The sequence below is a fragment of the Ochotona curzoniae genome, unplaced genomic scaffold, assembly GCF_017591425.1.
Source record: "Ochotona curzoniae isolate NIBS_2020 unplaced genomic scaffold, NIBS_Ocur_1.0 scaffold_4701, whole genome shotgun sequence".
Classification (NCBI taxonomy): Eukaryota; Metazoa; Chordata; class Mammalia; order Lagomorpha; family Ochotonidae; genus Ochotona; species Ochotona curzoniae.
The window spans coordinates 80,014,816-80,040,793 of NW_024467122.1; the positions used below are offsets into that span (position 1 = coordinate 80,014,816).

A 25,978-nucleotide genomic window follows, 5' to 3' on the forward strand; every position below is an offset into this window, starting at 1 on the left:
GAAATCATTGTGGATTTAAGAACTGCCAGGCATTTAATGGAGGGCAAGAAACCCACAGGCCTTTGGAGGACACACTAGCCATGGAAATGACTCACTGCTTGGGAACGCTGAAGACATAAATCGTGCAGATGATTGTTCAGCAAATACATACGGGGCTCGTCCCCACAGAATTTTCCACGGCCCATTTTACGGCGGTACTTACTGGTGCTACAATTTTTCCTGTCTGTCCAACTTGCATGTCATTGGGAACAAAGCCAGCATCAACAGCAGCTCGAGAAGCACCAACTAGGAGGGAAGAAAAATCATTGTCACTTTTCTCAAGCTCCGTTACCCACCAGCCACTTGGGATATTCACTGATGACCATAAACAAAGACCCAGACAGAGTACGGCTACATTCATTTTATGAAGAACTTTCATGTTTTTCTTTTTTCTTTTTAAATTCCCCACCATTGACTGCAAATTCTAAATTCTAGGTCCTGGTGCATTTCATCCATAGAGCTTCATAAAAACGTTTTCCGCTCCACACGTGGGTTTCAGATTGAAAATGTCATTGACCTCCTTTGCTTGGTTTACTAAAAAGGCTCTCATGAGACCTGCCCCGTAAGCTGTGTGGGATATCAATATGTGATGTGCCTTCATGTAAGAACTCACAACCTTTGAGGAAAGGTCTGTGATTTCAACATCTCTTGGGACCAATTACATAGGACACAAGACAAAGGTTTTACCAGTATTCACTGTCTAATGGATAAATAACAATTTGACTTTGTTTTAGTGTTTACTGAGAGCCTTGCATCTGGAGCAGAACACGGCTTCTCCCAGCAGGAGTCAGGAGTGAGCCTCCAGCCGCCCAGGGCAGGAGGGGGCTGCCGGAGGCACAGCTGGCTCAGCGAGACTAACAGATCCGCCCTTGTATCAGTTGGCCACTGGGAGCCCCACAGCTGTGGCAAGGTCCTCCAAAGTTAGCTGTAACTGGTGCCCACAGAGGCCGGCCTGCTCCCGAACCCACAGCCATTTCTATTCCCTCAACAGTATGATTCCCAGGCATGATCGCTCGATGGCTGCAAACCTAAATTCCCCACATCCTCCAGTTAGACGTCAGCGGCGTCCTCAGCCTCGCTGTCCCCTCAAGGCACCGCCCGCTCGGTGCCTTTCTGCCATCATCCCTGCACACTCATGGCCATTCACAGCATTCTCTTTCCACTTAGGAGCCTTCAGCTCTGGGCCTCATATCACTGGACCGTGTCATTATTGACCATAATCCTCTTCATGTCCCACCAGTTTTTAACTTCTGGGTTATGCCCACTTTCTCTAATACTGGTCTGGTTTTGGTTTCATTAATTTATTGTTTTCTTCTGCTTACCTTAGATTTAATTTGCTTTTCTGTTTGTTTCATTAGGTTGTCTGATTTCAGGTTGCCCCCTTTAAAACTGTTGCCCATTTTCCTCTAAGTGCTGCTTTTACTGCATCACACAAATTTGGATGTTTCCATTTTCACTTAGTTCAGAATGTTCTTAATTTCTCCTAGGACATCTTCATCTACACACACGTATTTAGTGTGCTATTTAATCCACAAGTCTGGGGATTTTCTAGCTCTCGCCCTTCCACTGACGTCCAGTGGGAGTCTGCCGGGTCTGAGAACAGTGCGTAGTCTCTGGTCTTTCCTCCAAATGTGCCACCGTGTACTCTATACTCCCAGGCATGCCCGAGGCATCTCAGGAGCTTCAGACCAACGTGTGTCCTGCCTTTGGACAAAGAGGTGGATAAAAGTGCCGATTGCATGCAGGTGACTGATGCTGCTGCTGAGGTCAACTGCAACCTTACTGATTCTGCTTGTTTGTTCACACTACAGGTGCTGATGCCATCAACTGAAACACGGATGTAGCTCTTTCTCCTGGCGACACTGTTGCCTGTGTATCTTGATGCTCTGTTGCTGGGAGCACACACAGTAAGGACTAGAGAAATGATATATCGTTGCGTGGTGCCCCCTTCATTCCTGATAACATCTATTGCTGTTGACCTGGCTACGTCTGAGGCTAATACAGCTGTTACTGCTTCTGACCAGTGTTAGCCTTACATTTAATGTAGTATTTTATAGACAAGATGCAGTGGAGTCTTTCTTTCATCCACTCTGACAATCTCTGCCTTTCAGTTGGTGCATTTCGACCACTGGCATCCAGAACACAGCTGGATTAACATCACATGCATTACTATTTTCCATGCGCTACCTCATCCATCTTCGTCTTCTACTCTGCTCCTCTGGTTCTGTCCCTTCCTCTCTCCTCCTCCTGCTGCTGCCCCCACGTGGATGTTGCACCTGGTAGAGCTGTCCCACACTCACCGGAAATTGATTTCTTTTTTCCTCCTTCACTTTTCAGTTACAGAAGTTTCTATCAAGATATCCTTGAGCTCAGACATTCTTTCCTCAGCCATATTCAATCGACACAAGTCTATGAAAGGCAGGGTCAGCATGGTGGCACAGCCCAGGCCTCTGTGGCACTGGCATCCATATGGACGCAGGTTCAAGTCCCAGATATTTCACTTCCACTCCAGCCCAATGCTAATATTCCTGGGGAAGCAATGGAGGCTGGCCTACGTGCACAGGCCTCTGCACCCGTGTGGGAGACTGGGAAGAAGTTCCTGGCTCCTGGCTCCTGGCTTCGGACTGATGCAGTTCCAGCCATGGCAGCCATTTAGAGAACCAGAGGATGGAAGAAATCTCTCTTTCTTTCCCCTTTTTTTTTCTCCTGTATTCTCCCTGGACATGTGTGTGTGTATGTGTGTGTATGAGAGAGCGAGAGAGAGAGAATGGGCACGTGCCATGCAAGAGAGGTCTCTTACTTTCAAGTAAAATAAACAAATATTTAAAGAAAAAACAAGTACATGAAAGGCATTCTCTGACCATTTTTTTGTTGCTGGCATTTTTACCCATCTTCCTGAGGATTTGTCTGTCTGCTTGAACTGCCCAGCTACTCTTACATACTATCTACTTTGTTCCTTAAAATCTCAGCATATTAATTAAACTCCCAGTCTGATAATTCCAACTAGCACTAGCTCGGATGCCTGACCTGTCTTCTGCTCGGCAGGATGCTTGGTGCGTGTTCCCGACAGCCTGGCCTGACACACTGGATGGAAGGCGCCGGGGTGCCTAGGCCTCTGGTGACGTGGTGTGGAGGAGGGGGAGGAGCGCCCCGTGTCCTGTGCTTTGGTGTCAGTGTTTCAAGGAGACAGGACAAGGAACCTGCTCCGTGCTTCTCCACTCCTCTCTCCCTCTGAGGTGAGACAGGATGGCCAGAATGGGTTGCAGTTTGGGTTTTTTTTCTTTTCCCATTCTGAGGACTACCAGGTGCCAGGGTTGAACTTGCTTTTCTCCCACATCAGGCACACTGGACTGGTTAACGACACATGGTCCTTGACTTAGGATGGCTCAACTAGAGATTTTCATTTTTTTTAAAGATTTTTTGATTTTTATTGGAAAGTCAGATATACAGAGAGGAGAGACAGAGAGGAAGATCTTCCATCCAATGATTCACTCCCCAAGTGACCACTACAGCTGGAGCTGAGCCAATCTGAAGCTAGGAGCCAGGAGTTCTTCCAGGTCTCCCATGGGGGTGGCCGTCCTTGACTGCTTTCCCAGGGAGCTGGATGGGAAGTGGAGCTGCTGGGATTAGAACCGGCACCCATATGGGATCCTGATTTAAGGTGAGGACTTTAGCCACTAGGCCACAGCACCAGGCCCAAGATTTTCAATTTTCTGACATGCAAAAGCTGAGGGCATTCAGTAGCAATCACACTGCACATCCTGATCTTTGGTCTCTCTCAGGCTCGGGGTACATGGCACATTCCCCCGTAAGGCTGGGCAGTGGGTGTGGCAGCAGCTCCCAGCGAGCCAAGCGACCATGAGGACCGACAGCTGCTCTCCACAGTGGGCTCCGCTGCCAAGCTATGATGTTCAGAAGGTTAGGCATATTAAACCACAGCTACTTTTCTATTTATTTCAGTGACAGAGACAGAACTCTCACCTGCTGGTTCATCCCTAAATGCCCTCCAACAACCTGGGATGTGCCAGACCAAATCTAGGAACTGGGAATGCCATCCAGGATCCCATGTGGGCGGCAAGAGCCCAGTCACTGGAGTCACCACTGCTCCGTCCCGGAGTCTGCAACGGCAGGAAGGTGGAGTCCGGAGGCACAATCAGGGACTAAGTGTGGGAACTCGGGTACACGATGTGGGCACAGTAACCAGTGTCTTATGGGGGGGCGGGACCTGTGTTCTACTAACAGGCAACTTGGATTTTTGTAACAACACCTGTGGGCCATACGCAATTATCAACTTAAAAACTAGCCTGCTGTAGATTCACTGAATTCTGAGTGGCACTGGCAGCTGCATTGGCACGGCCAAGCCAAATGCTTTCGTGGGGGTTTCTACGACCCACAGGCCTGCCATTCCCCACTCGTGCGTGAGGCTAAACAAACAGCCCCAAGCTCATTTTTGACTAGGATACGATCATGTCAGGGGTTTATTGGGATATGCCCCTACCCTGTAGATGCCCGAGGGGCGGGGGATGGTATTAGGAATAACAGAATGTTCTGGCATATCTCTGTGTGGTTTTTCTTCCCAAGGCCAATGGGTAGAACCAGTGACTTTGCCCCACTTTGCCCTGTGAGGCCGTCTCAAAGCATGGGAGCTCAGCGCTGAGGAGCCCCTGCAGCTTCCGGCCAGGGCAGCCATCCCTACTGCACCCTGCTCTCTGCAGGGATCTTCGCTGCTCTAGGACCCCCCCACCCCAGGGAGCTCAGATTCTCAGTCTCCCTTTCTCACTAGGCTTTGTATGGGGCCTCTCTTCTCTGCTGGTTCTTGGAGGAGCTGTTGATCTTTCCGTTCATTCCATTGTCTACTTGTAGATAGGCCAAAGTAACAAACTTTTTGTAAGACAGAACAGAAACCACAAGTCCTGTGTCCCAGTCCTGTCTCCAGTCCTGTCTCCATTCTCGAGCACTGCAGCACTCTGGCTTCCCAGCACCTGCCAATGACCCTGCCCCATCCCACCTCAGCCACCTTCCCGGCTGCAGCTCAGCCTTTTCCTTCTAAACAGCCCGAGGTCATCTCCACTCCCTCTTCTTTCAAGCCGACTCCCTTTGTTTTCCAACTCCAACATCCCACCATGACCTATAATTCCAGTCACTGTCTTCCTTCTTTCTTTATGCGAATTAAACCCCACACTCAGTCATGCTGATCACTCCTCTGTTCCTGCCTCTAGCATCCTTGCCTCCCCCGACCTCACCACCCTAGCTAAGAGAGAGGAACAATCAGGCAGTCTCTCCCCAGCTTCCCATCTCTGCTCTGGTAGTTCAGCCTGACTGGAGAAAAACACTCCAGCACTCAGGCGTGGTAACAGGGTCCGACTCTGAGTAAACAGACCTTGATGCTTCCTGGCAATCACACCGAATTCCCCTGGTCCTTTTATTACCTGATTCTTTCCTGAACTATAATCTACCTTTTCCCCTCCTCATCAGACTTCCTGTACCTCTTGAACACCCTCACTCGATTGGTGATTTTACTGTCTAGTCAATGAAAACATTGAAACAATCAAAAAACAAAACAATCAAAAATCTTCCATGTGTTCCAACTAAAACACCTGCCCAAGACCTGCAGCTCCGTCCACATTGTCTGTCGAGGAGGTTAAGCTGCTGCCTGGCAGTGCCAGCATCCCATAGGCGTACAAAGTTGAGTTCTGGCTGCTCCACTTCCCATCCAGGTCCATGCTAACATGCTTGTGAGAGAAGAGGAAGACGGCCCAAACCTGTCCCCACCTGAGAGACCAGGATGGAATCCCCGGCTCCTGCAGCCATTTGGGAATGAACCAGCAAAAGATCTGCTGCCACCTCTCTCCTTATAACTCTGCCTTTCAAACAAATAAATCTTAAAAAAAAAAAAAAAAGCAATCCCGCTTCTCTCCAAGGACTATTTTCACTCTCCACCCGCATCTCCACCAGGGAGACACTCTGGCTCCTGTCCGTTTCTCAGCCCCCCCCCCCCGCCCCCCAGCTAACCCCTTGAGGAGTAGGTGCTGCAGCAGAGCACATCAGCCCACCCCTTGGGACACCTGTTTCCCATATCAGAGTGCTGGTCTGAGTCCCAGTTCTTCCGTTCCTGTTCAAGCTTCCTGCAGAAGGGCCTGATGCTCCAAGTGCCTGGACCCCTGCCACTGCTGTGGGAGACGTGGATGGAGCTCCGGCCTTCGAGCTGGCCCCAGCTGTGCTGGACATTTGGAGAATGAACCAGCAGATGGAAGTTCAATTTCTTTTTCTAAGATTTTTTTTTTTTTGCAATATTTTTATTGCAAAGTCAGATACACAGAGAAGAGGAAAAACAGAGAGGAAGAACTTCTATTTGCTGATTCTCTCCCCAAGTGGCCGCAATGGCCAGAGCTAAGCTGATCCAAAGCCAGGAGCCAGAAACTCTTCCAGGTCTCCCACATGGGTGCAGGGTCCCAAGGCTTTGGGCCGTCCTCGACTGCTTTCCCAGGCCACAAGCAGGGAGCTGGATGGGAAACGGGGCTACTGGAATATGACCAGGTCCTCCCTGTCTTAAAGCGGTTCCTTGGACAAATACTTCTCTCTTAGAATCCAAACCCAATCTGCAGAAAATACTGAGGGAGGCTGGTGCTGTGGTATAGTGTGTTAAGCTACCATCTGCAACACCAGAGGTCCACAATGGAGCCCCGCTTCAAGTCACAGCTGCTCCAGTTACAATCCAGCTCTCTGTTTATGTGCCTGGCAAAGCGGCAGAACGGACCAGGTGCTTGGAAGCTACAACCCACGTGAGGGACATACACGGAATTCCAGGCTCCTGGCTTAGGGACACAGACCTGGACACTGCACCCATTTGGGGAGTAAATAGGTCTCTTTTCTCAGGGAGTCAGCAATGTTGTGTAGCATGTTGGACAGCTACCCGTGGTGCCAGCACCTCATATAGGCACAGGTTCAACTTTCAATCCAAGTCCCTACTAACGTGCCTGGGCATGCAAGTGCTTGGGCCCCTACATCTAGGTGGGAGACCCAGAAAGGAGCTCCTGGCTCCTGGCTTCAGATTGGTTCAGCTTCAGCTACCACAGCCATATAGTGCATGAACCAGCCAATGGAAGATCCCTCCTCTGTCTATTCCTCCCTTTTTCAAACAAACAAACAAGTAAATAAATAAATCTTAACCAAAGAAAGAAATCTATTTCTCTGTGCCTATCTCCTCTGTAGCTCTGCCTTTCAAATAAAAAATTAGAAAAATAAAAAGAAACTCCAAGTGGTTCCACATGTGAATATATCCCCAACTGGCCTTAGGATCCTGGAATGAACTACCAAACCTCTCCCCGGGATGGATGAAGTACACTCTGAAGTGACTAGACCCATCCCTGCCCAGTACCGCACTTAGTCCCTGCACCTTATTCTCAAACCCTTACATGATGCGTTACAGCACGGCCCTCATCCCCCTAAACCTCCACATGGAGGCCTCTGAGGCTCTGTGGGACCTGGCCCCAACGGTACACCCCATCTCCTCCCTCCCCATTTCCTCCTCTGCACCGACCAGCCCACCGTCGGCTTCCTCCCTGTTCTCCAATACTCTGCCCGTCCCTCTGGCCCAGACTCCTCAGCTCTGCACAGAGCTGCCGCACGCCCCTGGCTGTTCCTGCAGGCCCCCCCGGCCGCTGAGCTTCCAGTGCAGGCCTCCCCTCCTGCACGCCTTCTGCTCTTCCTCCACCTGCTCCATCAGCCTCCACCGCACTTACTGACAGGGCACACCAGTGCACGCCACAGAGCTCATGGAAAACAGAATTACAAGTTCATTTTGCTGTAAGAACATTTTGAAATCCTCATAATTTTCCCATAAGACACATTCTTATGAACTTTTCGAAGACCCTTAATACACAGATTTCAATTTTTTTGCACCAAAATAAACTTATCTTTTTAAATCTATTTTCCACACACCTTTTGAGGGATTTTCACATCACTTACTAATTTACTATGCTTCCTCACCCAGAACCTGTGCAGGTAACTATGTGCAGCAGACATGATGTAAGAGGGAGGAGCTCAGGAGAAGGAGCTTATCCAGAACTGTCCAGACACACTTCACGAGAGGAATGCAGAGGAGATTGGACGCAGACACAGGTGAGATAAAAACAGAGGCAGAGGGCCTGGTGTGGTAGCCGAGTGTTTACGTTCTCACCTTGCATGTGCTGGGATCCCATTTAGGCACCAGTTTGTATCCTGGCTGTTCCACTTCCCTTCCAGCTCCCTGCTTGTGGCCTGGGAAAGCAGTCAAGATCAGCCCAAAGCCTTGGGACCCTACACCCATGTGGGAGACCCAGAAGAGGCTCCTGGCTCCTGGCTTCAGATTGGCTCAACTCTGGCCGTTACAGCCTCTTGGGGAGCAAACCAGCAGATGGAAGTTCTTCCTCTCTGTCTCTCCTCCTCTCTGTAGAGCTGAGTTTCCAATAAAAATAAATAAATCTTTTAAAATAAAAAGGAAGGGAGGGAGAGAAGAAAGGAGGGAGGGAGGGAGAACAGAGGCAGAGGCTGACCCAAGTGGCCACAAGCCGAACAACACTAGGCTAGCCCAAGAAGCCAGCAGAGAAGGGTCTACTTCCTCTCCTGGAGGAAAGAGCCAAGTCCACACTGGCACCTTGACTTCAGCCCACTTCTGTCCTCTGGAACTGCAACAAAATAACTGTGCAGGTTCTCCTAGGAGATTATGATTGCTTATTTGAAATTCAGGGATACAGAGAGAGAAAGAGAGAGATTTTCCATCTAAGTTTCTGACGTGCATGGCAGGGAAACAGCTGGAACTGACATGGGATGCCAGCCCTGGTACAATACCAGCCACCTCTCTGCTCTGAGATGTTATGGTTTATTACAACAGCCAAAGAAAGCAAATATAAGGCCTACTTCATCCAAACAGAAGTGTAATTTCTGCAAGGACAGGAACTTTTGTTAATTTTGCAGACTGCTATCTTGTTGAAGTCTAAAGTGTCTGTCATATGGCACACACAATAAGTACTTGTTCAGTGACAGAATAAATCATAAAAACAACCTTCTTGAATATGGGAACATTATCTGAAGAGTAAATATTATAACTTTATTTAGATCAAACAATTATTATTTCTAAATATATATATATATATTATATAACATAAAAGCATAGAAAGACCCTAGAAGGTTAGACATATCCACAAAACTCCTAAAAAGAAAGAGGATTTTTTTTGTAAAAAAAAAAATTACATTTATATAGTAGTTATAAATTAAAATCAATCAAATATTTTAATTTCTTAATCATTCACAGACCGCCATTCTGTTATCAGCAGTTGAGTAACAGTTCTATTTCCTAAAAGTAATTAATTGCAATTAAAACATTATAAATATATTTCTATATGTGTGAAAAAAGATTACATTAGATCATCAAAAGAGGAAAACCAGCATATTCCTGAGCTCAGTAGATTCCATGTACTTTTAAACGGAAAAGAAAAATCCAAAGATTCACCAATTTCAGAGTGCCACACAAATACGACGGGAAGCAGGGCACACCCTCCTCTCCAAATGCCAGTCACTTGGAGGCCCAAGGAAAACTGTCTCATAGAGAGAAACTGCAGATGACAGAGGCCAAAACACAGCCTTGAGTGACTTACACGCGGGTACCTCAGTTAGCAGAATCATGACATTGAAAGCAGCAGTTAACCAGGTGCCAAAAAAAGGGACTGAACCCCATGTGTATAGTGCTTTCATACTGTGTAGTTGCCAGCAACTTTGTGAAGACCCCAGCACACAAGAATGAAAAAACAACGCGCAACCCCAAAAGAAAGGACACATCTTTGTAGCTGGAAAAGTAACTCTACCTGCGGCATGCAGCTGGTCTGCCAGGTCATACAGCAGCTTAAAGTTCTCTCCGCTCTTCAAGCCCCGACCTCATTTTTAAGAATGGGGGAAAAAAAAAAGAAAGAAGTTAATGTACTCCTTCCACATAATCTTGCTTTTTTATACAACTGAATTTTCATATTATACAATTAAGCCTGCCATTATTCTGGAAAACCTTTTCGACTTTTCCTACAAAGCATTCTACACTATTACAACTAGCTACCAGCTAACTAGCACTGTGACCTTTAATAATTTCTCTCCCTGGAACAGAACCTCGTGGCTGCAGGCGCCCCACCAGCCAGGCCGCTGCTGTGTCTGCACTGTTTAACAGAATGCCACAGGCAGCGGAGAACGTCTGGAAGCCATCCCAGCAGACTTCCAGCTTCTCCATGGCCTTCCCGCTTCTGTTTCAGCACCCCGTAGCAGGCTGTCACAGCACAGCTATCCAATACACAGTTCAAAGGGAACGCACAGGTCAGACACAGCTTCTCAGGACCGAAGGCTAGTGGGAAAGTTGCTTTCTCTGCTGTTTAACTTGGAAAGACTTTTAAATCACAGCCTTCAGGTTCTCAAAAAACAAACAAAACAAACAAACAAAACAAAACAAAAAAAACGGCAGGCTACAAAAAGTCTTTTTGTTGTTTATTTGCTTTTTAACTAAAGAGCAGGATGTATAAAAAGAAGCAAGTCTTGGGCAATATTAGCAGTCAGATTCTGAATGTAAGGAAACCTTCCAAGAGTTATCCAGGGTCCTGGACCACTCTGAAAGTAGAACAGAGGGTCGTCCCCATTTGAGATGCCATGGGGTTCCCCCATAATTGAGAAGCCATCCACACTGCACGGAGCGAGAAGGCTCCAGGCAGACAACAGTCACAGCACAGCTGTGGCGACGAGCTCTGTGCCACGTTCTCCCTGACGCCGGCGACCCAGACATGCTCCAAACAGCCAAACGCTGGAGCAACACTTGCAACTTACCTACTTTCCATTTGGAAAAAACGAAAACAACCGTGCTCCTCCAAGGTAAATGCTAAAAAAAAAACAGGCCCAGTACTGGACGCTTATATGGTTTAAAATCACTGTTCCACTTACCACCAGAGACCACCACTTTGGCACCCGTCAGCTCTGGCCGGTCGCTCTTGGTTAGTTTCTGGTCTAGCCACTCGGACACCCCCACCGGTGAGGTACTAGAAGCTGCACACATTGACATACACAATAAGATAATGACTGTCAGTTCAAATTCTATCAAGACAAGACAAACAAGCCCATAATGCCATGTAAGTGTATCAATTACTGTGACTGTTCCAGTCACTGGATTCCATTTGCTCTGATCATGGGAAGACTCAGGCGACCATCGCAGCCTTTCTCACAAGAGCAGTGTGGCTTCAGAGCAGTCACTGATCTACAATAACGCTCTCTGCAAGGTACACCCAGCTGCTGCGCACATGAAAGTTGAACACCTCTGTACAGGTAGTGCACATTCTCTGCCACATGTAACAGCCCAAGTGTAACAGCAGACAACAACAACAGAGCAAAATGCTTCAACAACATAGCAGGTGGATCTCCATGGGTTATCTCCCTCCCATTCCCTTCAAAGCAATGGTCCTGCTAATGTAACATGGAAATGCATTGCAAATATATTTTACTAGATAAAACTTTCAAATGCTCTACTTCAGAAATTTAATTAAAGGTCATCTTTTATTCTAAATTCAATACCATCTATGAACACAAAACACTAGCAATCAAAAGAACTGGGTCCAGGGCCTGTGGGTGGCACTGTGACGCAGCACGCTGAGCTGCCGCCTGTGACAATGGCATCCCATGGCACAGCACTAGGAAAAGTGGCACAGATGGCCCAGCTACTTGGGTCGCTGCCAGCTACAAGGGGTATAAAGATGGAGCTCCTGGCTCCTGGCTCCAGTCTGGCAAAGACCTGGCCCTTGTTAGAGAGAACTAGCCGATGGAAGGATCTCTGTGTCTCTCTCCCTCTCTCAATCACTCTGCCTTTCAAAATAAATAAGTAAATCCGCCCCCCCAAAAAAAAACCTAACAGCTACAACAAGAAGAAACCCCCAAACTCTAGGACTGGGCCTTTTCCCGGTACCTAAGAGACTCACTCACAGCCTGTATCGGAGTGCTTGGGTTCAAGACCTGACTCCGCTTCCTTTTTTTTTTTTTTTCTAAAGATTTGGTCACTTATTTGAAAGAGTTACAGAACGAGAGAGGTCAAGAGGCCTTCCTTCCACTGGTTCACTTCCCCAGGAGTCCAGAATGGCCAGAGCAGATCTAGGTCAGAGTCAGGAGTCACACAGCTGGGTCTCCCAAGTGGGTGGCAGGGGCCCAAGCACGTGGGCCAGCCTCTGCTTCTTTTTCCTAGGCCATTAGGGAGCTGGATTGGTAGTAGAACATCCTGGACATAAGCCAACAGGCAAATGGGAGGCTGGCACTGCAGGTGCCACACCCTGGCCCCCTGCGTCCACTTCTGACTCCAGCTTCTAGTAGAAGGACCCCCGGGGGCAGCTGGTAGTGACTCAGTGCTTAGATACCCAGCACTCACATGGGGCATCTGGATTGAGTTCCTGGCTCCCAGCTTTGGTTTGGCTCAGCCAAGTCTGTTGTGGGTATTTGAGGAGTGACCCAGTAGACACGAGAGCCCTTGGTCTGTCCTTCTGCCTTACAAAAGCAAACTCCCTTTCCAAATACACTTACCGTTTTCTGAACTGGCACTACCTCCACTTGTTGCCGCAGCTTCGAAAGATGTTCCTCGAACAGAAAACACCTTCACTTTCTCATCACACTTCACTGTACACAAAGCATTTCCTGAAATACATGATTAAGTTTCAATGCACCGTAACAAAGGGCCACAGAACGGGCGTTCCCCTGAGGCTCACAACTTACTTCACAAAGGCAAGGCAAGAAATGTCTAGGAAATAGCAACCACTACTTGTACTAAGTACTGGGAAAACACAAGTGTAACAGGAAGAAACCCATCAGCGGACACCTGTCTAACCCTGCGTTGTCTGTAAAGACAAGATGGGCTCTGGCTCTGTCTCTCTTTCTCTCTGTAACTCTGCATTTTAAATGAAAAAAAAGAAAAACAAACAAACAAACAAAAATAAGACAGGCACTGACCTGTCTGGAGGCAGATCCAACTAAGGAGTTGTACCCTCACCATCAGGGACATGTATACAGCTTCCTCCTTTGAAAAGAGCTCCCCCAAACCCAGGAGCTGCAGCAACTATTAAACTCTGCTACCGTCCATGTTACACGCAGAGCGTATGTGAAAACACGGCAGGACACAAACAACAAGTTCCAAAGTGTCAACTGTTTGGAAGGGCCTGCATTTATTACCAACTTGCAATCAGCTTCAGAGCGACCAAACACCTCCCCTGAAACACTGCAGAAGACAAAAGGTCTGACTGGGAACACAAACTACTTGAATCAGAAAGAACAGAGTCCACAGCCTCCTGCAGCCCCACCAGAGGCCAGAGTGCTCAGCAAAAGATCAATCAACTCTAGAGCTGGTGAAATGCATTTCTTAATGTACATGAAGTAGGAGAAGCAAAGATGATTAAAAATATGGTTTAAAAAACAGGTTTGTCTTTCCAGGTGCCACTGATAACATATACTGGAGCATTAACCTAATTTCTATTGGACACTGGAAACTTCTCTGCCAATGGAGCGAGCAGGCAGGAAAGCCCAGGGCTCGGACAGGAGAGCAGCAGCGGCCTGCGCTGAGGCTGCCCACCCCCAGGAGCCCTCGAGGGGTCTACTGGAAACCACTGCACGTTCTGTTTTCAACTCCTGTCCCATCAATGACTTTCTACTCTGCACTAAAACATAACAAGTTGGTCATGGCTACTCACCCGCATAAATAGTCCTCACAAACGTGTCGGGAGACTTGATGGCAATGATGTCAGAAATGGGGGCAACATCAAGCTTGGCCGCTACTCTAGGCAGAAGGTTCTAAGAGCAAAACAAGCAGCGAGTTACACACGCACACTAATGGGCAGCAATAAGCTGTCAACAGTGGCATCTTCTAAATGCATGCTGCACAGACATTCTAACTCAAGTCTTTCACATTTCACACGTACCTTTGGAAACACTACACTCCAGGCTCGGCTTTCTGGACAGCCTCTCAGACTCAGTGCCCACCATTACTCTAATTACACTAAGGGTTTTCAGTTTTACAGTAATAAGCCACCTTAATTCAATACACTGAACTATGAAATATGACACTTGCTTTAGTGAATGTTAATTACAAAGTTGTGACAGTTACGGATTACTGAAATTATATAAGAGGGGAAAAATTTAAAATAGTAGAATTCTAAAATACTATGAAGAATTAGACTCGTATATATCTTTATTTAATGTGTAAGAAAGAAAAATCTTCAAAGCAGACCTTTCACCTTTTGTTGATATCACAGTGTATAGAAAGAGCATGAATGAGCATGAATGAGCCTTGGAGACGATGCTTAGCACTCCCCACACTCACCACAGAGCGCCTGGGGCAAAGGACCAGCTCAGCTCCTGAGCCAGCTTCCTGCTAATAAACCCTGGGAAGCTGTGACAACGGCTCCAGGATGCGGGGCCTGCCGCCCACCGCCTCTCAGCAGCCCTCGTGTGCGTTCCTGACGGCTCCAGGATGCGGGGCCTGCAGCCCACCGCCCCTCAGCAGCCCTCGTGTGCGTTCCTGACTGACGGCTCCAGGATGAGGGGCCTGCCTCCCACTGTCCTTCAGCAGCCCTCGTGTGCGTTCCTGACTGATGGCTCCAGGATGCGGGGCCTGCAGCCCACCGCCCCTCAGCAGCCCTCGTGTGTGTTCCTGACTGACGGCTCCAGGATGCGGGGCCTGAAGCCCACCGCCCCTCAGCAGCCCTCATGCTGCCCACCGCCAACAGAGTCCTCAAGCAGATTCCTGACTGGTAGCTTTAGCCTGGCCCAGCTTTGCCTAGTCCAGAGCCAGCTGCGGCAGACACCTGGGGAATAATGTAGTGGGTGTGACATCACTGTCATCACCTGTCATCACATCATTCTTTCTGCCTTTCAAGTAATTTTTTAAAGAAAATCAAAACTAACCTGAAGAATTGCCTTTATAGGATAAATTAACAACAGCAACAAAAAGACACATAGGGATTCACTTCTGTGTGCAGACAGCATCTGTGGAACAGACCCACGTGCTGCCATCTTTCTTACCGAAAAGGACCCAAGGGAAAGTCACAACTTGCCCAGCCTCAGCTCCTTCGTTTCACTAAGGGGAGAAGCACGAGGCGTCCAGCTGAAGGCCCACGGCTCCCAGCTCTAGACCGGAAGTGAGTGAGTGCAGACTGGCCATCACTTCCCTCTGGATTCCAGCGTAGTGTCACCAAAACGTGAAGTGTTCCTTTTTATTTCACAAATGGAAAAGCTGACTTCCGCACATCCACACAGCCGGCTCTCCAGCACCTGTCACTGCAGTGGGTGACACTGCCCCTGGGGGCACACTTACCCACGGTCGTCTCCACCTCCTCCCTCAATCCCAGCTTGTTGAAGATTCCCATACTGTGGTCTTTCTTTTATTATTATTATTTTAAGATTTTAAAAATTTTATTGTAAAGCCAGATACACAGAGAGGAGGAGAGACAGAGAGGAAAAAATCCTCCATCCACTGCTTCACTCTCCAAGTGGCCGCAATGACCACAGCTAAGCCAATCCAAAGCCAGGAGCCAGGAGCCTCTTCTGGGTCTCCCACATGGGTGCAGGGTCCTAAGGCTTTGGGCTGTCTTCAATTGCTTTCCTAGGCCTCAAGTAGGGAGCTGGATGGGAACCAGGGCTGCCAGAACATGAACCGGCGCTCATATGGGACCCCGGTACAGGCAAGGTGAGGACTCTGGCTGATATGCTACCACACCAGGCCCCATACCGTGGTCTTAATCATCACTCCTTTATTCTGTGTCCTCTCATAACATGTACGATTATATGATGATTAACATTAACATGTACTTTCTTTTAAAAGAATCCTCTAAACACATAAGGTCTATTCTTTTGGATCTAGGTGCTCACATAAATTTCCTGAGACAGTTATCTGTCTCTTTAAAAGGTACACGGGCTTAGGGCCTGGCGCGGTAACCTAGTGGCTAAATCCTCATCTTGCAACCACCAGAATTCCACATGGGAGCCAGTTCATGTCCTGGCTGCCCAGATTACATCCAGCTCCCTGCTTGTGGTCTGGGAAGAGTTGAGGACACCCACGTGGGAGATCCGGAAGAAGCTCCAGGCTCCTATCTTTGGATCAGATCAGATCAGCTCCAGCTGTTGCGCTCAATTGGGAAGTGAATCATCAGACAGAAGATCTTCCTCTCTGTTTCTCCTCCTCTCTGTATATCTGACTTTCCAATAACAATAAATAAATCATAAAAAAAGAATAAAAGTTTTATTTCTTTTTAAGTATACAGGTTTAGAGCTAGTGTTGTGGCACAGCAAGTTAAGCTACTGCTTGTGAGGCCAGCATCCCATGGGGGCACTAGGTCCCAGCTGCTCCACTTCTGATTCAGCTCCCTGCTAATGTGCCTGGAAAAGCAAGACAAATTTGTCCAACCAGTTCATAACATCCACTGCCAGATCCAAAAACCAGGACAGGGTGAGGGACAGGCCAGGTTGGGCCACAACATTAGGGCTAGGACTGAAGGCTGGCTGGGTCAGGCTAGGCTGCAGTACCCACCAGTAGCAACTGGTACTGGAGGCAGACAAGGTTGGGACAGGCTACAGCACCCATGGAAAGATGCCAAGGTGAAGAGGGCCATGGCAGACTTGGCAACAGCATCACCAGCACAGATGAGACCGCAGGGAGGGGAGCAGTATAGGGCTGTTGTGGGGGGTGGCCCCTGTTAGGCCGCTGTTCCCACTGGCAAGCATGAGAACTGGGATGGGGGCAGACCAGGTTAGGCAGGGCTACAACACCTGTTGGCCTGCATGTGAACTAGGTTAGGGGAAAGCCAGGCTGGGCTAACTGACTGTATCCACTGGTGCATGCAACACCCAGAATAAGTGCAGATTGGTTGGGATTTGCCACAGCATCAGCTGACAAGTGCTGGGACTTAGGGCAAGTCCTGTGACATTAGACTGCAGAACCATCCAGAGAGTGCAAGGTCCGGGACTGGGAGTGGGCCCAGCAGGGAAACTGGGCATCTCTCTGATGGACTGCAACTCCCACAGGTGAGCATGAGAACCAGGGCTGGGAGCGAGCCTGGCTAGACAGGTGGTGGCACCTGCTGGCATGAGTGTGGGCTGGAGGGAGGAGTTGATTGGGTTGAACTAGGCCTCAAAACCCACTGCTGTGTACAAAAACTGAATGAGATGTAGGACAGACTAGAACAGTGTGCTGCACAAATTGGCAAGCACAAGAACCAGGGCTGGGGGCAGGCCTAGTGGGTGTTACTGGCGGTCGCTCCAACTAGGTTGCAGCTTCCACTGCTGTGTGTGACAGCTGAGTGTGTGGTGGGCAGGTTCAGGTTGGTTTGCAGCATCCATTGGTTTAACTAAGAGGTGGGGCTGGAGATAGAACTGACCCAGCAATTGTAACTATTAGTATGTGCATTGCCTGATGTGGGGGACAGACAGAGATGGACCCCTTACTGGGAAGCACACACAAGAGTCAGGTCTGGGATCACTTCAGACAGGGTTTCTTTTGGGATTCTCCCCAACTTAACCACTAGACTCAGAACTCCAACCAGCAGGAGAATCAGATCTGTGGTCTGACTGTGGAGTACAGGTGTTAGAACTGGGCCTCCGAAATGGCTTGGACAGAGCAACGGATGGCATACCCAGATGCACGTGGAGGATTTGTCAGTCCATGGGAACCTGCAGAGGACAGCTGATACCACAGCAAAGGAAGGAGGGCAGAACAAGTTGATCAACTACTCAAGCCAATTGTTGGCAGCAAATATCTGGGTGAATGAAGAATCTAAGGTGTACTATGTCAACCAATGGACCTTGGAAAGCTCTCCTCATCCTTGGATCTGTGAAATAAATAGCATTTTAGAACTACTGAGACCACTTGAGCAGAACCCTTCGAGAATGCTCCACATCGGGGACTCTGGGATGACACGGATGGTTATTTCCCATCTCTGCATAGGTGCAGCTTCTCTGCTCATCTCCCTTTTCCCCCAGATATAGGAAGAAAAAAATTAAATGTGGAAACAATGATCTCACCCACTTTCCCTTGCCTGGGCCCTTTTCCACCCTAATCAACTACGTAAACATGAAAAATAAAATTTGAAAAAAAAAAAAAAAACATGGCCCTAGTCCTTGGGCCTCTGCACCAGCTCCAAACTTCTGGATTTACCCTAGCCTAGCAGTAGAAGTTGTAGCCATCTGGGAAAAGAATCCGTGGGATGGAAGACCTCTATCTCATTCCCTGTAACTCTGCCTTTCAATTAAACAATTTTTAAAATAAATACATATATAGTTTTCATCAAATGTTTACAGGATGGGCATGTGGGCTAGCTGTTCGGACATCAGCTGGAATACCTGCATCCCATATTGGAACGCCTGGGTTCAACCCCAACTCGGCCCCCAGCTCCAGCTTCTGCTCATGTGGACCAAAAGACAGCTGAGGATGGTGGCTGGAGTAGCTGGATCCCTACCACCCACACAGGACACCTAGATGAAGTTCGGGGTTCCTGGCTACAGCTTGGCTCAGTTCTGGCCATGCAGACTTTGGAGAACTGAACAAGATGACAGATCTTTCTCATCTGCCTCGCTCCCTCAAATAAATCAATAAATAAAAATCATAGAAAAAATGTTTTCATGATATAGGTTTGGTCATATGGTTTCTGGGTGAAAAAGCAGTATCTGCTCCTGCGTTCTTTTTTCAGCACACAAAAAAATCTGGGACCCGCTGCGGTGGCCTAGTGGCTAAAGTCCTTGCCTTGAACGCACCGAGATACCATATGGGCTCCGGTTCTAACCCCGGCAGCTCCACTTCCCATCCAGCTCCCTGCTTGTGGCCTGGGAAAGCAGTCGAAGACAGCCCAAAGCTTTGGGACCCTGCACCTGTGCGGGAGACCTGGAAGAGGTTCCGGGTTCCCGGCTTCAGATTGGCGCAGCACCAGCCATTGAGGGCACTTGGGGAGTGAATCATCGGACGGAAGATATTCCTCTCTGTCTCTCCTCCTCTCTGTATATCTGACTTTGTAATAAAAAAATAAATAAATAAACCTAGCATCCGAGTTTGTAAGTGTGTAATTCCAAAACCACAAGTGATGAACAACTGTCACAAAATTTCACCTCGCTGCTTCTGAGGGACTTTCTTGCTGCAAACTCATCAACAGGCTACAGAATCAGTTGTTCCGACGTCACCTTCCTCAAAACTTTTGCCAGCACAGCAACAAAGGCCAGAGAAGAAACATCTAGCTGACGAGCTACAGTAAACATCCACTCACTCATGGCCTAACACCCTTCCAGGTGAGCTGCTGCCTCAGAAACCAAGACTCAGACGACTGTTCAGATCGTCTAACACAGCACCAACATCCTCACAGACAGAAGGACCCACGGAGACCTTGCCACCCACCGCATCCGTGTGGAAAATGCTAAAACACGCAGTACCAAGGGCTATCCACTGAGTAAGACGCCGCAAACATTTGAAATCACGTAGCCTCCGCCTCACCTCTTCTAGAATTAACATCAATGATGCAGACAAGCGGTGGCTAACACAGAGAAGCTGAGGTTGGCTGGCACCTACCTAAGGCCTCACTTGCACTGCCCAAACCCAGGCGAAAACCACAGCTTCCCTGCGGACGCTGAGAACCAATACCAACTAAACGCAGCCAACGTGGCTGGCGGCAGCAGCCCTACGGGAGGCCCTCTGGCTCATAGTAATTCCCATGGCCAGCATTCGCACCCTCATCAAGCACCCAAACATGTGACACTTCAGAGATTTCCAGAGACAAGGGAACGGATGGTCCTCAGGCCCCAGCCAGAGCTCCAGCCCCTTTCAAGTGCCAGCTAAACCTCCGACGGCTCTGCCCAAAGCCTGCAGATCACCTGGAGGGACGGCCTCCGGCCTCGCTGCCTCTCGGGCATGCGCACGCTCCTTTCTGACTATGTACTTTTGCTTCACACACAAAAAACCTTGCTTCCCTGACCTTTACCAATCTCTGTCCTTGAATTCCTTTTAGTATGAAAGACCCTAGCAACAGTCAACACATAACACCAGACACGCATACAAACAAGCACAAATATTTACAAACGACCTAACTGTGAGATATTACACAATGATAAAATATGAGCCACTCCATGGCCTAACAGTTAAGACCTACTCTTAGATTAAAAAAAACAAAAAACAAAAAAAGTGCTAATCACAAACAACTCACCGTATACTATCCCATTTCAGAAGTTAAAAAGAAATTCTATGTTATTTTATTTGGCTAAATCCTCACCTTGCAACTGCCAAGATTCCATATGGGCAACAGTTCATATCTCAGCCGCTCTACTTCCCATCCAACTCCTACTTGTGGCCTGGGAAAGCAGTGGAGGACGGCCCAAAGCCTTGGGACCCTGCACCCGTGTGGGAAACCCAGAAGAAGCCCCTGGCTCCCGGCCCTAGCCATTGCAGCCATTTGGGAAGTGAATCAGCAGATGGAAGATCTTACTCTCTGTCTCTCCTTCTTCCTGAAAATCTGCCTTTCCAATATTGGATCCCAGCACATGCAAGGCAACAATTTAGCCATTACACTGCACTATTGCACCTGAGCCATTTTACAATTTTTTAATCCAGACAGAGAGACTAATGTGCAACTGTGACAGGTGTGTTCCTGAAGACAGGGTGAGTGGGGAATCTCCTTGCTCTGCACACCGAAGTACTGCATGCACCCTCCTAAGGAGCTGCATTGGTGCAAAACTTATAATTACTTGAAGTAAAATTAAACACTGAAAATCACAGCTTCTTCAGAACGGAATGGGAGGCAGCTAGGATATTACTCATAGCCACAAAAGACGCAAGGAAGACCCACTGACTAAGGTTTTGTCCTGGTCCCTCTATACTCTTCCTCCCTTTTGTCTTAATTGTATGAAAACCCCTGTGCATCTAACAGCTCACTCTTTCTTCACACCTATCACAGTGCACATGGTCAAATTATACTTTTTTTTTCTATTTTAAATGATGTATTATTTATTCAAAAAGAAGAGGTGACAGAAATAGAAGAGACCTTCTGTCCACTGGTTCACTCCCCACACTGCCGCCAAAAGCTCAGGCTGGGCCAGGCCAAAGCCAGGAGCCAGGAGTCCCACCCTGCTTGCCCACATGGCTGGCAGTGGCCCAAGCACTCAGACCGTGTTCCACAGCCTCGCCAGGCACGTGAGCAGGAGGCTGGATCCGAAGTGGAGTAGCTGGGACCACAGCAGCATTCAAGCTATGGAATGCCCACACTGCATGCAGCATCTTAAGTTGCTGTGCTACAAACACCAGCCCTTTATTACTTTGTATTTGCTCTAGAAATCCAGACAGAAACATACAGAGACATAAATTTCCCCCTACTGATTCACTCCTCCAAATGCTCAATACAGACAGGACTGGGCTGGGGCAAAGGCCAGGAGCCGGTAACTCAATCCATGTCTCCCATGTGTGTGGCAGGAACCTAGCTGCTTGGTCCGTCACAGCTGCTGCCTCTCAGAATCTGAACTGGCTTAAAACCAGAGCCAGCAGCCAAAGACAGGAATTAAACCCTGATATTAAACCCTGACTCTGATATGGGGTAATCACCAGGTTAAACAGCTGCTCCCAAGTTACATCTCTATTTACCCTAGGATAGCTTCAACCATACCATAGCTCTTTACAAACCCCAAGTAGACAGAATTTGGCCCCAGCAAGTCACTACTGAGACACCAGCATCCCATAGCAGAGTGCAGTTCGGTTCTTAGCTAGTCGCTTCCAACCCAGCTTCTTGCCAATGCACCTGGAAAGGCAGTCAAGGCAATCCCTGACAACCCAAGTACTCACAAGGAAGAGCCAGAGAGAGTTCCAGCTCCTGGCTGTGCCTGACTCGACCCTGGCTACTGCAGCCATGTGGAGACTGAACCAGATGGAAATTTTTCGTCTTTCTCTCTTTCTCTTTCCAGTAATTCAGTAAATAAATATTTCTGGACCCAGTGCTGTGGCATAGCAGGTAACAGGCCACCTGGTTTGAGCCCTGGCTACTCTGCTTCCAGTCCAGCTCCCTAGGCCTAGGAAGAGTAGCAAATTTGGCCCAAGTGTCCGGATCCCGCTGCCCACACGGGAGATTTGGATGACGCTCCTGGCTTCAGCCTGACCCTGCCCCATCCACTGCAGCAATCCAGGCAGTGGACCCGGGAATCTTAGATTTTTCCATTTTTCTCTCAATCTAACTTGTAAAATAAACACCTTTAAAAAAAATCAATCAATAAATATCTAATGCCACCCAAACAAATCATTTCTTTAAGGATTACCAATACAAAACAATATTCTCCCTCTCTCACCCTCCCCTTCTCCATCAACACATTCACACACACACTCTAGCATCATCATCATCATCATTATTTTTTTTTTACAAAGAGAATGTACAAATAGTATCCTACGTAGCATTTTCTCCAAGGCAAGATCTTGGAAGCCTAGAAGTGGCACTTGGATGAGTTATGACAAAATCTTGAAAGAATGAAGAGTTATCTCTGTGACAAAATCTGAAAGTCTGGAAATAGCATTTGTAACAGAAATTATGTCAAAAATCTTGAAAGACTGCAATTCAGCGAGACAATCACATGGATTCAAACAGATCTGGACTGGCTGTCCAAACAAAAGTCGGGGGTCCCTTTCTGGCACAGTGAAACCCGACCCTTCCGGGGCTGACATCAGAACCCGCGTTCCCAGCCGTCTCACCTTTCCAAAGGCAGATGCTCCGGCACAGATGTGTGTGTAATTGAACTGCTTCTGCGTTGCCAGGATCAGTGGTGTCAGCTCCTCTGAGGATTAAAAGCACAGAATAGAATCTGTTTCATATACGGTCCAACCGCACATGCCCGGGTGGAATTCAGACACCAGAAACACCTCACCTGGAAGCAGGCCCTTGTACGCATCGTGCTGAGCCACCAGGACTTTCGTCACACCTTCCACCTTACACAGCTCTTGTGCCACCTGTGATTAAAAGATCGGTTTCTAACTTTACATGGGCAAGAAATACACAAAAGAGCCACAGAGTACCAACAGAGAACTAAGCCTTAGTGCCCAACTACAAAAATCATTTTTATTAGCAAATAGACGACCTAGATTTTTTTTTAATTCTTCAACAGAGAAAATCTTACACTAACTGATCTTAGCATTCATGGAACTTACGTAGTCCTACTATAAAACATTTCAACAAAAACTATTGTCTTGAGGGAAAAAGAAAAAAAAAAAAAAAAACACCACTGACAGGCAAGGCCAGTATAGCTCTTCACTCAAACAGATCTACACACTGTGCCCTCTGCCTGTGATTCAGGGCAAGCTCAGTCCGTCAACTTGGAAAGGGAGAAAATGAGCCTGCTCTCTGCCAACCGCACACCCAAAACAGCTCACACTTAGGGATTCTCAGGGGGAAAGGACAGACCGAACCAGGCTTATCTTGAACAATAATTTCTGCTGATAGTGAAATTAACAGCACTTTGTAAAAATGAAATGTTCTTGAGACAGGCCACTGTTAACCACTGAGGTGTGCCCACATACAAATGCGGGTTCTTCAAGAAGCACACAGAGCAGCTGGTGCCTGGCATTCCATAGCTTGAACGCTGCTGTGGTCCCAGCTACTCCACTTCGGATCCAGCCTCCTGCTCACGTGCCTGGCGAGGCTGTGGAACACGGTCTGAGTGCTTGGGCCACTGCCAGCCATGTGGGCAAGCAGGGTGGGATTCCTGGCTCCTGGCTTTGGCCTGGCCCAGCCTGAGCTTTTGGCAGCAGTGTGGGGAGTGAACCAGTGGACAGAAGGTCTCTTCTATTTCTGTCACCTCTTCTTTTTGAATAAATAATACATCGTTTAAAATAGAAAAAAAAAGTATAATTTGACCATGTACACTGAGAGAAGATCCAGGCTCCTGGCTTCAGAACAGCCCAGCTCCAGTCAATACAGTCATTTGGGGAGTGAGCCAGTACATGGAAGTACTCTCTCTTTCTCTCTCTTTGCCTTACAAATAAATGTATCTTTTAAAAAAGTAAAATAAGGGACCGGTTTACTGACCTAGCAGATAAAATCCTCACATTGTACAAGATCCCACATGGGTGCTGGTTCTAATCCCAGCAGCCCTACTTCCCATCCAGCTCCCTGCTTATGACCTGGGAAAGGAATCAAGGACGGCCCTAAGCCTTGGGACCCTGCACCTGCATGGGAGACCCAAAAGAGGCTCATCGTTCCTGGCTTTGGATTGCAGCAGCTCTGGCCATTGCGGTTATTTAGGGAGTGAATCAGCGGACGAAAAATCTTCCTCTCTGTCACTCCCCCTCTTTGTATATCTGACTTTGCAATAAAAATAAATAAATAAATCTTTAAAAACAGTAAAATAACTCAAAGGTAAATTTATTTTGGTGTGAAAAGTTTTGAAATCCATGTATACCAGGAGTCTTAAAAGGTTAAAAAAAAAAGAACTATGTATGGATTTTAGAAATGTTTTTGGCACCAGTTTAAATCTATATAAATACATATTTTTTATTATTATTATTACATTGCATTATGTGACACAGTTTCATAGGCTCTGAGATTTCCCCCAGCCTCCCTGTGCCCTCCCCCCTGGTGGATTCCTCCACCTTGTTGTAGTATTAGAGATCAAATTAAGTCCCTATCTTTCAATTCTTATGTGGCATCAACTTTTTGAAATACCTTCACATATGTATCTATGACAAACCAAACTACTTCCCACTTGAGTGCCTCCTCTTCCTCATTTGGGATCAGGTGGAGGTCCCGGGACACTTTCTGACTCTCGGCCGTTCAGCAGCCGCCCGGGTGGTGCCTGCCGGCCCTCTGCGCACTGCAGGGTCAGCGGCCCTCCTTCCCGGGCGAGCAACTTCCAGCAGAGCCGCCCTGCCTCCTGGGCCAGGCCCGAGGCCCTTTACTGCGGCCAGATCAGGACTCGGCTTCTCAAAGTCAGAGTATTTCCAGCTAGGAAACACATTTAATTCCAAAGTAGCTGTGTAGCAGCACAGGTTATAAAAACACACAGATATTTTCTGTTGAAAAATAATTTGTTTTTTAGTTGGCAAAAACTTCAACATTATACAAAGAATCACTTGCTATCTGTCATAAACAGCTACAGAAAATCAAGTGAAACTGCAATCAGCCCTATTATGAACAGTCTCTTTATTCAGCCATTGATTGCTTTCCTTTCAGTTACCACATGATATGATAACCAGATTGTAACCAAGTAGATTCCAGGCATTTAAAAAGTAATACTAGAATAATTATCTAAGATCACAGCAAAAACAAATCCAGAATTTGTATATATTTGAAGAGAGTAAGCAAGGAAAGACAGCTTGGCCGTGTCATCACACATTGTGGTTAATGTCAACTGTATGAGATTCAAGGTTCGCCAAAAGGAATGACATAAAGAAATCCACGTAGCTGACCCTAAGCCAGCTGCTGGGATGCAATCCTTTACAACACAAACTTCACGGAAGGAATTCCAGAAGCACCTCTGGCATGGCACATCTTCCTGCCCCACGCTCTGAGAGGAACACTCCCTCTCCAGGTTCCAACTGCAGAGGCCAACACTCCAGCCAGACCCTGGGCAGCCTCTTTCCGGAGTGGGAGGAAGCAGGTGGCTCCAGCCGCACCAGCCTAGCTGAAGCACTCATTGGCACAGCAGCCCAGGGGTACAGGCCCAGCCCAGGGAGTGCAGGCCCTGCGCACCAGCAGGGCAGCACCCCGCCAGGGGCATGTGTGGCTTCCAAAACCAAGGCTGTCGTACTTAACAACCAAGAGCATCGTTCAGTGTTAGCCCAGGAGCTCTTGCCACCGATGAAAATGTAAACCCTTAGATCCTTCGTTCACATTTATCACTTTGAGGAATTAGGAACAATTACAGCCACCAATACAAAAAGGGATTGGTTACTGACCTTCGTGGGGAC

The 25,978-nt window shown here is 47.8% G+C and overlaps 1 protein-coding gene across 1 annotated transcript in view; it reads right to left on the minus strand.

Annotated features, from left to right (window-relative positions):
- ETFA (electron transfer flavoprotein subunit alpha) overlaps nt 1–25,978 on the minus strand; it is a 90,852-nt gene that overhangs the window by 38,142 nt on the left and 26,732 nt on the right. Inside the window, exons 3-9 of the mRNA XM_040968493.1 lie at nt 22,942–23,023; nt 22,769–22,851; nt 13,764–13,863; nt 12,607–12,717; nt 10,990–11,091; nt 9,882–9,950; nt 203–285 (exon numbers count right to left, since the gene is read on the minus strand). Coding sequence (XP_040824427.1) covers nt 203–285; nt 9,882–9,950; nt 10,990–11,091; nt 12,607–12,717; nt 13,764–13,863; nt 22,769–22,851; nt 22,942–23,023 — 630 coding nt within the window. The remainder of the gene's footprint in view (nt 1–202; nt 286–9,881; nt 9,951–10,989; nt 11,092–12,606; nt 12,718–13,763; nt 13,864–22,768; nt 22,852–22,941; nt 23,024–25,978) is intronic.